This window comes from Fringilla coelebs (assembly GCF_963513975.1).
Source record: "Fringilla coelebs genome assembly, chromosome: 8".
NCBI classification, from domain to species: domain Eukaryota; kingdom Metazoa; phylum Chordata; class Aves; order Passeriformes; family Fringillidae; genus Fringilla; species Fringilla coelebs.
This window is the reverse complement of record NC_140066.1, coordinates 14,479,376-14,491,263: the sequence shown is the minus strand read 5'-3', so window position 1 is coordinate 14,491,263 and position 11,888 is coordinate 14,479,376. Positions and strand designations below refer to the sequence as shown.

At 37.1% G+C, this 11,888-nt stretch overlaps 1 protein-coding gene across 8 annotated transcripts in view; it reads right to left on the bottom strand.

Annotated features, from left to right (window-relative positions):
- Positions 1 to 1,825: 1,825 nt before the first annotated feature.
- KCNMA1 (potassium calcium-activated channel subfamily M alpha 1) overlaps positions 1,826 to 11,888 on the bottom strand; it is a gene marked incomplete at its 3' end in the record, with an annotated part of 410,494 nt that continues 400,431 nt past the window's right edge. For 4 of the 8 annotated variants that reach the window (XM_084210403.1, XM_084210404.1, XM_084210405.1 and 1 more), the window contains 3 exons: positions 11,650 to 11,768; positions 9,681 to 9,905; positions 1,956 to 1,980 (listed from right to left, as the gene is read on the bottom strand). In XM_084210403.1, the coding sequence (XP_084066529.1) occupies positions 1,956 to 1,980; positions 9,681 to 9,905; positions 11,650 to 11,768 (369 nt within the window). Of the gene's footprint in view, positions 1,981 to 7,555; positions 7,585 to 9,655; positions 9,906 to 11,649; positions 11,769 to 11,888 lie in introns of those variants that run through there. The other 4 variants (XM_084210400.1, XM_084210402.1, XM_084210399.1 and 1 more) reach the window with 3 other exon arrangements.

The window sequence follows — 11,888 nt, the reverse complement described above, 5'->3', positions numbered from 1 at the left end:
TTGTTTTCACAATAAATTCATCATCTGCTTTGTAATTCTTTGATTCACTGATATTTCTCTAATGATAAAAATGCCACAGTATGTTTAATTGTGGTGTTTAACAATTCTGCAAAATTACAAAGCCTAAAGTTTACTTGCACAATGAAAATCTGCTTTTCCTGATGACTCTGGTTTTGTGGTTTTGGGTTTTGTTTCCCTACTATCACAGCCTTTCCTTTCTTTTTTTTTTTTTTTTTTTTTTTTGTTTCCACACAATTGTGTCAGATGTTGCTTATCTGAGATAGAGAGAGTAACTAAATCATTTAGAACATAAATGCTTGGGTGGGTGGATACTGCAGCACAGATATGAAACATCACATCTTTGTCTGATGGCTATAAAGCTTGTTGGCAACTTTGTGAAACTGCTGACACAAAAGGCACCCATCAAAGGCCTTTTGCATGTTATCATAATAAATACATTCATCACTTTTATGATTTTTATTTGGTTATTACTGTATTTTTGTGTGTGGTGTCCCAGCAAAGTAAAAATAAATAAAAGGAAAAAAAAAAAACAACCAGAAAAACAACTGCTAAAATAAGATGTTGCTTATTGTAGGAATTAACTGAGGACAGCAGGTTGTGAGATTGTAGAGCTGAAGCTAAACCAGTTTTTGTCCTGATCTGAATTAATCAAAAGGAGATTCAGTGTGCCCTTTACCAGGGCATGAGCTTTTGCTAAAGTGCAAGGATCTGGAGCTAGATCTCTGTACACATCAGGAAGAATTTGTTCCATCTCAGACCAATGAAAGGCCATCAGCACTTCTGAAGTAAAGGAAGTAACAGAATGTGGTGGATTAGATGGTTTATAACTGATGCTTCCATGCACTGTTTATGCACTCTGGATTAAATCACTGTAATAATGGCAAAAGAAGAAGAATTGCCAAGCTTGCCTTCCTGAAATTAGCAACTGCTGATGGCTAATGGGAAGTGAAGTGCAATTGCCAGATTTGCCATCTCTAGCAAGCGCCCTGTAAGTCCATGGCCCTTGCAGGGGTGGTGACATTCCCTGTGCCTCTGTCACAGCGTGCTCCCGGGGGTGCCACCGTGGGAAGGGGCAGGGCACAGCAGGGGGGTCACTGCAGCTTCACACAACTGGCAGTCAAGATGATCCATATATGTTAATAAGACAAAGAATATTTCTGAAGAATGTTACATGTACAAAAATATGACTTTCAACTCTGAAAATAAATAAGTTCAATTTATTAAGAGCTGGTGTCAATGCTGAACAAAATACACATCTTCCGATAAAGAAACATTTTGGTGAAGTGTAGGGTTTTTTTCTTGGGTTTTTTGTATTTTTTTTTTTTGATTTACTAAAATACAAGTTGGACTTTTTTTCCTTTTTGTAAATATATCATTTGTCTCCCTTAATTACATATCCTTATAACTGTGACCATCATTCTCCTTTAAGCCAAAGACTGAGGGTTTGTTGGGTTTTTTAAATTCTTAGGAGTCTGGCCACATATACCATTTTTTTAAGGGAAAATACTTAACAATGAAAAAAAAAAGAAAAATATATTTTTTCTAATAAATAAAAATAATTTAAAATGCTAGAGGCTATACATGACTAGTTTTGATTATGTTCATTTATAAATGAAATAGTTTCCAAAATACGTGGAAGCAATATTAAAGGCAGACAAACAAAGATCTGTCTACTTTATTTTCCCATTAAGCGTGCCCTTCTCAACTTCTCCATCAGTGGTTCAGCAAGTAAGAGGAATAAATGTCACATCACCATTCATGAAGTTTGTCAGGCTTTATAAAAATAGTTCTGGCTTCGAAGGAGTCAACATTCATCTTCAACTTCTCGTATTGGTGGTATCAAGCTGCTTGTCGATTTATATTGATTGATCTGATTGGCCATGTGAGTGCTCATGGGCTTGATTTGAATGTTTCTGGGATAGGCATTATCCGGCTCATCTGTAAACCATTTCTTTTCTGCTAAGGAGCAAAACAGGTAGAGACAGAATAAGGAGGGAAAAATGAAAGTGTTAATTAGTGAAGCACACATACACAGAAACATAAAAAAAAAGAAAAAGAAAAAGGGAGCAGTCAGTAAAGTTTATAGAAAACAGATCAATAGAAGGTGACTTTGACCAATTACTAGCAGTACAGTGCATTAGATTAATACCTCTGAAAATACAGTTATGAAAGGAGGATGACGCTTGCAGATTTGAAAATAGAAGCTAAAGAAAACTGCCAATATGCTAGTTTGCTTGTTGGATGTAAGAGAGCTCTTTTCTTGTGCCCATGCTCAGGTGATTCATTTATTGAAAAAAAAAATGATACAAACCAAAGTCTAAACTAAGAAGCCAAGGAGAGCAGCTGGGATAAGGGTAATACAGAAAAGAGCATGTGAGTCTATTCACAGAGAAGCACCTAAAGAGTCAGAGACTTCTCTGAACCATTTCAGCCTTGGGGTGGTGGCTACTGCTGGCCCTGAAAATCATGCAGAGGAACATAGAGAACTTACTGCAGCTGGTGTTAGACTAAACAGGACTTGTATTCCTGCAGCAGAGATCAGCCTTGCTGCACAGGGTGGGCATCATATCCCTACTCTGAAACACAGGTGCTTGGGTACTACTGGACTCTAGGGTTTAACCTGCGCTGGGGAACACACCAGACACTGCAGGTGACTGCGGTGGGGGCTCCAGCTAATCCTGAAGGGATCAGTCATGATAGGTGACAGCAAGGCAAAGGAAGTAAGGACTTAAAGGAAAATTAGAGAGGAAGCTCTTTCTTTTCTGTCCTTGAGCAGTGCCTGTTTCCATGATCACAGGAGGAATTTTTATGGTGCGGCTTTAAGGTGGGCTGGGAGCAATGTGGGAGGATGCTGAGCGGCTGCAGCATTGCAGCCCTGTCCCAGCTGTTCATCACTGTAACCACTATGTTGCACTGCTCCATTGCAGGTATGGGCAAAAGCTTCTTAAAACTCACAAAAGAAAGAAAAAACAATTCTTAAACCCTTTAGGGAGCAACTTCTGTGGTAATTTCTCAATGACAGGTATGCAACCTTACAAGATAACTTTATTCCAAGACTTGGGAACTCCTGATCTAGAGAGTGGCCATTGGCCATTAGGTGCACTGGTGCCTTGACAAGCATTTGTGAACAGAGTTCTGTCTCCACTCTTGTCCTCCTTCCCCAGATTCCAGAGGTGGGTGGGCAGAGCAGTGGACACTTATGGTTCTGGGCATTTCATTACTACATGGAAGGCTCAAAGTGCGTCGCACCAGAGCCGCTACTCTTACATGTATGCACTACTTCTCACTCCAATGGGGAATCCAAAATGCTGCAGAAGCTTTAAGGCCTCACTCTTATAACATGAACTGCTACTTTTCTAACCACTGAAATGCTGCAGTACCTGGACTCAGCACAAGAGTGGAAAGAATGCTCATTTTTTAATAAATAAATTACTTAAAATTAGCAAAGCAAAATTCATCTTAGAAACCCAAGGACTGAGCACAAAAGCTCAGGAGGTAAAGGAGAGAAAAGAAATTGAAAGGCTGATAGAAATAGAGGAAAAATACTTGGGACATAACTGCACAAGAATAAACAAAGACCTTTGGAGTTAGAGTCTCTCAAGAAGTACCTTAATCTCCAGAATTGCTGGACTTTTCAGTCACTTTCGTGAATAACAAATTAAACCTCTTCCATTTTATATGGATTTTTAGAATTTACAATCCAAACCCCCACCACTCATTAAAACCTTTGCCACCCATTCATACACATCTAAAAAAAAATTAAATCAAACGTAGAAATTCTATTACTTATTAATGGCTTATTACTGAAGGGAAATGGAACTTGTTTTTCTTGTAATTTTCTAAAATGCTTTTCACTTGTGTTTAAAAATATCCTACTCATTTGTGACCAGAGTAAATAATTCCCTGCCCCCTTAAAGGTGCCTGAGTCTGAACGATGTTCAATCTCCCATCTCCCTCTCTCTCACCTATTATAATTAAGTTCCCTTTGATTTGAACAGATTGGACGATAGGAATTCATAATGTTACATCCTGCACACTGAAGCTAACTGATTAAGTGCTTTAAATTATTCTTCCTGACAGAATGATAAAGTTACAATCTGTTCAGAGATGATCTACAGCTTGCCAGACTCCTACCGTTTCTTTCTACATTCATTTATCTTTTTGTCAAGCAGTTAAAAAAAAAAAAAAAGCCTCAATTCCACAGATCTTTTAAAGTAATCAGAACATCTGAATTATTAATGAGACTTTAAGGGAATGATTCCTGATGGGGGCCGGTTTAAGAAAGGTTGTAGGAAAAAGAAGTCTGGGAATGTGTACACATCAAAATAATTTCAGCTCCATTTAAAAAACCATTTAGTTCAAGTGTGACACATGAACCATTATGCATTTGTGGAAACCAATTTTATGTGATCTACGATTAAACTAACCTTTCAGAGAGGTGTAAAGTGTGATGGTTATCATGTTTTAAAAGCCTTGTGAGATCACATAAACAATTTCAAACTAACAGTTTTCTAATGGTTTGTGTTTAAAATGATTTTGAGGCAAGTTAAGCACCGTGAACTTTCATTGCTACCTTGTTTTTTTAAACACTTGGTGCAAAAACTTTCCTTACAAACAGAACTTGGTGCAAGTTAATTCAATGTTGTAGCAAGTAAGGGGAGGCTTGTGTGAGTGCTAAGAATCAGAACCGTGTTGCATTTCTTAGCAGCCAATGTAAAGCACTTCAAAATACCCTGCCTTCCCTAAAATTTTCCAAATAAGCTATTTATTTATGTGTTAAATCTACAATAGAACTCCTATATAGGGAGCTGTTCTTTAAAAAGACACCACCCAGTCTCTTTTTGCCTTTACCTGGCAAGTAGTACATACAAAACATTAATAATAAATGCAGAAGCTAGTAGATTCTAATGTCTTTTGCTGTTTAGATTTCATTTTGCCAGTGCTGAAACCTTGACCCAAGCATTATCATTCTCCAGCATGCAGCTTTATACCTTTCCTGTTCCTCTCTGCTGTCAAAATTATATTTGACCACATAATGATGAATCTCTTGTGCAAATTCATTGACCTCTCTACTTACCTTTGTAATGTGAGCTTAACACTCCTGATCTTTACTCTTGGACACTGATATTCTGCTCCCAGTCACTAAATGTCCTTCTTGAAGTCCCTACACACTTTAGAGTCTTTTATGCTATGCCTACAGACTGATTTTGGTATGTCTTCCAGAGTCTTAGCACGGATATTTATCTTTAATGTTTACTTTCTTCCTTTACATCAGAAGCCCCCTTTTTAAAGTCTTTATATATTGCTATATTCACCAAGTATTTTTAAGTTCTCTGTCACATTGAGTCTGTTTCTCTCCCTTTTGGACTATGCATATTGATCCTTAATAGAAATGTTTCTACATTATAGTGACAACAGGCATAGTTTTTTACCTTATTTTTTTTAGGAGCGGCTAAAAAAGTCCCTGATCTTCCTACGCTATTTGACAGGCTTCTTTTTGACAGCATTACCTGAGAGATGTTGGAACAGCTTAGTAACTGAATGTATCAGATGGCAGAAAACACTTACTCTCCTCTCAAACATCTATGTTTGTAATGGCCTATCAGCATCAGTGCATACATGAGGGTTCAAAAGGCTTAATGCTCATATTACAAATAAATAAAAATTAATGTTTTTGTGTAACGCTCTTTCCTGCAGCATAAAAAAAAGGATATAAATAATCAAAGTAAAAATATCAAAATACAGTTTTCTTCAACTTATGTAAGATTGCAGCAATTCTCTCAAACAGATTCATTATACTGGTGCTTTAAAATTTCTGTTATTAATTTTGGACTGAGTAGCAACTGAGAGCAAATGTCACTGTGAGACACCCTCTCTTCTAAGAAGAGGCAAAGAAAATACTACCCAAACATAACACAAAGGTTTTACTATATTTGCATTCTCACCATAATCCCAGGTTACCTTTCAGATGTTTAAAACATGCATTTTTTGTCTTCTGTGACACTTGCAGTTTCAAATTAGTTTGCATGTATGTGTTTGTGTGTCTCCTCCCTGCATGTAACCATCTTGTTTATAACTAAGCTGAAAATTCTTTCATGTACTTTGGTCCTGCATGAGAAAGGAAAGTATTCAAAGTTTCTCCACCCACCTGCTCAGCAATTCTTTGTGTGGCAGATGAATATTTTACATGTAGCAGGCAGTAAGAAATTTGCAGGGAAAGAGAGAATAAACTATTTTTTCTATGAAGAACTTTACTTTGCTCCAGAGAAACTAAAGTTTTGTGACAAAGATAATGTTCTGGACTTGTTCTTGATTTTTTTATTTTTTAAACTACCAAAATTCTTAGTTTTGACAACGGGAACCTGCAGGTTTGCTAGACGTGGTTTTTTGTCAACACTTAAGCTCACTAAGAATTTGGTTTCCAATGCTGAAACCATGCTGGGACTGATATAAATGGCAGGACCTTCATTTAAAAACCTAAAATGCCACTTCCTGACATTGGTGGTACTTCTTCACTTTCAAAAACTAACCATTCTACTATGGTTGTCTGACTTGGCATAGAACAGGAGATTTCCTCTTACTTTTCAATATAAACACCAACATAAAGTTAAGTATTTATAATGACCAACTTAGAATGACCAGCCTCCATTAGTATATCGATATCAGAATACCTTCATCACTATAATAAAGTATTTGATCAATCTGACTATAGCCAGCAGTGGAAATTGTACGCAATACTACTAAAAGTCAAAAGTTTTAGAATTCTAACTTTGGGATAGAGGACAGAGGTAGAGTAGACTTCAATGTAATTTAAGGAATTTAGATTTGCACCCACATTAGATACTCTTCTGCAGTTCACAAAGTAGGCAAGTTACTTCTCTAATGTATGCTGTTTATATTTTTCTATTTGAGCTGCTCTGTTATACAAATACTATTTCTTTGGATAAAAATCGTCATGTTGCATGTGACAAGTGGCTTCATATTAACTCCCTTCCTTTCTCTGCTAAATGGAAAACAGATAAAACATTAATGGAAAAGTATTTTGGTGTCAAAGCCATTAACATTCTTCCAAAATGTGTAACTGCTCTCAACTATCTTCAATCAATTCTGCCAACATAAAAAGATGCTCATGTACATACATGGGGAATAAGAGTAGGGAGGGGAAGGTAGGAAAGAAATTGGAATGAAGAATGGGAAATTAAAGTAATGTCTGCACCACGATAGGCATCTTCATTGAGCAGGAACCTGGGTGCTTACAAAAGGACACGTGCAATTAGAAAGGCAAGCAGATGAGAGGATAAAAAAACAAAACAGGGTTGAGAAACAGCAGCAGCAGCAGCCAGTTTTACTTCTGGTTTGGTAGGGAAAAAAAGGCAAAAGAAAACCAACAAAACAATCAACCAAACAAACAAACCAATAACTGAATAAGGTTTGTAACTATTTTTTTTTAATTTCACAAGTTTTCACAAGGACAAAGTTATAGAGGGAAACCCACAGCAGTTGCTAGGTCATGCAGAACCATTAATTTTCATACCTTGGCCCATTCTATTCATCCTTGTTGCACTTTAGAAAAAGAAGTAAGCTATGTAAGTTTTACAATGCTTTTAAACTGTCATATTTCTGGTTGAGCACTTTAACTGGCACATCCTTGTAGCAATAAATATTCTGAGGGCAAAACACGATAACTTTCGTTGCAAAAAGGAACGCGTGAAATTTTTCTTTATGATGAAGAGCAACTGTAATAGTCTCATTTGTAGGGGAGCAACCGCAATTTGCAATGTATTTCACCGATTGGACTTACAGCTGCGTTTGAATGCACACTCACACATAGAGACTGTATTCCAATCATTATGCTCAGCACTGCACAGTGGTATTCTCTGTAGCCCACTTACATGGTTCCAGGTTTTGTCAGTAAAAGTGCTTGGCTTTATTGTCAATTCACACAGCAAGCAAATCTTCAAAATTATCATGCTTGGGGAAGGGGAAGGTAGAAGACAAAACTAACCATAAAAGCACCTTGATTGGGTTGGCAGTTACAATGCTAATCATTCCAAATCTAAATATTTTTCTGTCTGCATGCTTTCTTGCTGGATAGCCAGAGAAGAGGGTACGTGTTTCTGCCCTCCCTACCCTCGGAAGCCCTCCATAAACCTAGAGCTAGCTGTATATTTCAAAATATACATTGGCTTCTGAAGTTTAAACCAAGAAAAAAAAAGTAAAAGCAAGCCTGAACTATCATTCCTATGGCTGTCTAGGGCAGGGTCCTTTCCACTACTTTATTTAGTTCTCTGCCACAACTTTTTTTGGCTACATGTGTCATTGGTGACAATTTGCAAGAACTAAATTCTGGCAAGTGCACGGAGCACGACGCCTCAGCACTGTGAACATTTTTCAACCCAGCCCTCTTGCTCTCCTCATTAACAGTCTGGGGCACAGCACCTTTTCCCCCCAAATGGGAGAGATTTAAAGGCACTCAGTTGTCTTCCCTGCATTCCTGCATACTGGCATGCACCTGTTGAAAAAAACAGGTAGAACATGCAGCAAGATTTCTGGAGGTTCTTCACATATTATGACTCTTATTGGAAGATTTATATGAACACTAACTTGGAAAAGTTAAACTACCATCTGGGGAAAGGAACAAAGTCCCTTGAGATCTGATATGTAAGCATAGAAAAATGCTTGCTCTTTTCTGAACATTATTTATTCTGTACATAAGGTGACTAATTCACCTTTTAAAGACGTAAAAGTCCCAAGAAGGCAGTTTTTAATGACTTACATCCAATATTTATGATACATATGGCTTTTTATCCCAAATGTCAAAAGTGAAAGAAAATATAGCTATTCATGTGGCAATATAAATAGACAGAATAATAATTTAATATGCAATTAGAGTCTTTCTAAACTTAAATTAAACCATTGGAGTTGTAAAACTTCATGCCCCGACAATTTCAGTGTTAAAGGGAAAATACACCATCTCCAAAAGACTAGTATTTTAGAGAAAGTTCTTAAACAAGCAGAAAAGTCCCTGATATTGCTTTGGTATAAAGCAGATGTCTAATCTATACAAGTGTAAGCCCTATATAATATAAGCTTCAAGAGTGAAAAATCAGCTCGGATTTTTTTTTTTTTTTGCATGGTTTTTGTTGTTTTTTTTTTTTTAATAGGAGAGTTTTATAAGCTTCAAATAAATGTATGAGCTCCTGTAAATATGAGTATTAAAAAAAACCTACCGCGACATACATCAACACTTCTGCACTAAATGACTTTCTTTGTGTAACTCTGACATCAAGAGCAAGTGTTCATGTTAAATATATTCTATTTTTGGATATGTAGAGTAACTGCAGTGAGTTATTTATGTTTTCAGTGTGCCTATGGGTTTGGAATTCTTTTTTTATTCTCCCCTAGCATCATAAATAACTTTTGGTCCGTCTGCTTTGTTGCTGTTGTGCTTAAGGGTTTTATGGTGGTGAAATAAAAATGACAATCACATGCACACTGTCATACATATGCAAAATATGTGTACAAAAAAGGGAGAACTCCATGGGAAAACAGGGAACATTACTGCTGGAAACATTAACCGGGGAGAATGGGTGGTGAATGCAAGTTTCACACACAGTGGGAGCAGATACACATATCAAAGTCTATCTTCCTGCACATACTTCTGTTTGTCCCGGGAATCTCTGCTCTTGGTGCGGTTCGGTCGGTTGGCTGTAGATGGGATGGAGTGAACTGATGAGCTCTTCTTGCTGGAAGAGTAGGAGGAATGGGAGGAATGAGAAAGGCTGGCTCGGGACTGGCCAGCGTTGTGGTCAAATTGCATCAAACAGAAGATCAAGTCCGTCGGCACAAGCTCGAATTCATACGGTGGGTTTGTGATAACGTAACTGGAAAGAAAGGAAGACGGAAAAAAAGAAAGAGAAAACAGGTTTAGATTTACACAGAAAAATTTCTTCTAGAGTTTTTAGCTCAAGAACACTTAGCCCAATTTTTGCATTTCTGTTTGTTCCTAATTTTAGCTCAAACAATTCCTGCTATGGTTTAGGACCTTTTTAAGTCAGCTGTCACTTTTTTAATATTTTCTGTCAGACAGACAAAATGCCTGAGAATGATGTTCTTCAAGTGAATCACATAATGATTTTTCAGAGAAACCACCATACAAATCATGCTCCTTTCTCTGGCTGCACCATAATGCAATGACTCTAGCAAATATACTTATATATTGACAAAAAACAGTAACATAGCCACCACAAAGGGTATTTAAAAGAATGGCTGAAAAGCAGAGAGAGGAGGATTTCACATGCAGCTTATTTAAATAATATTTGAGTACATATCACATTTAAATACATATTTACATAGTTATTAAATATTTAAATAAAGTCAGTAGAACAAGGGATATAATTATTGGTTTGGATTGCGACTGTAGTTAAAACCAGTTAAGGAAAATACATCAATAACTTTATAGCGAGGTTAATTTCGTTCATTCACTCCGCATGTACATCCATGGCCTCAAAAAGCATTTATAAAGAGAAATCTGCACATCCAAGAATCCAATATTGCTTAGTATAAATCCCAGGCCTGAAATAAAAACTTGCTCAATTTCAAGAATCCCCACCTTCACCTAATGGCCTTTCAGGGTATGAAGGACTTAGAGAGCAGCTGCTGAATTTTTTCATGCATGTGAAAAACAGACTTGAGCAAGGCAATCGGCATTTTCTGTCCAAGCAAGAAATGAGCAAAAACTGAACATGAAGCTCATGACTTCGTTTCAAATTAATTCACTGCTCATAAGAAATCTGCTTAGCTGCTTCAGGGACAGAAGTTCCTTATTAAGCCAACAAATAATCCAAAGTATAGTAACTACAGGGTAAATCTAACTGCAACTCAATTTTTCTACCTAATTTATTCAAATTCTTACAGAGGAAGCCACTTTGGTGGGCTGCAGTGCTGTTTATTGCCACGTTCACCCAATAACGATGCTTTCTGTAGAGCATGAAACAGTAACAGATGGTAGATTTGTGATACTTCTGGTATGGGTCTGTGTGTGTATTTCTAGGAAGCAGTTAATTAAGACACATTTCAAGCAAGCTGCTAAATGGCCTTCAGTTTGCAAAGATGGAAATGTGTCTGCTCTATTTAAAGCACTAAGGTCAGGCTTGGTGCTACTGAAGTAAAAATGTAGTCTACCAAGAGAAGGGTTTCCATTTACTGGAAGAAATTATGCTTAGACACAGATGGTACTGATGGGAAGCCCACAGGAGTATTATTTGAGCATTCAGAAAAAAGACTAGCTACTGTAATTTAAATTATTATCCCACAACTTAGACCTGATTGATATAAGGGAACTGAAGCCCTTTCCTTGCAGGCAAACAGTGGATCATCATAGAGCAAACAAGCTAAAGATACACTCTGAAGATTCAATTAAAAAATTTTGAATAAAATCAGCTGACAACTTATGCTGTGATATCCAGCTTATGATTTAAAGTCAGATAGAATGATGGTGAAATCCTAAAAGAGGATTGAGGAAAACAGAGCGAGCTCTTTTTTATTTTTATTACAGGCACTGGGCTTTTCCTCACTGAGGGGACTGAGGAGCAGTGAAGCAGAGATGTTCTGAAAGACCAGACTCACCGTTTAGTGCATTGGCTGGGAGTACTTAGATGTGCATCCCTTAATCGATAAATTCCAAAGCAAAGCATATTGTATGTTTTTAGTGCTTTACAAAACAGATCACCATAACAACCTCCGTCCTAGAGGAAAGAGAGGAGATTAAAACAAAAAAAAGAGAACAGCACATTTTTTTCCTTTCTCTGCTCTGTTAACACAATGTCAGGGAACAGGTCGTGCAGTATGAACTTATGAAAAAGGGA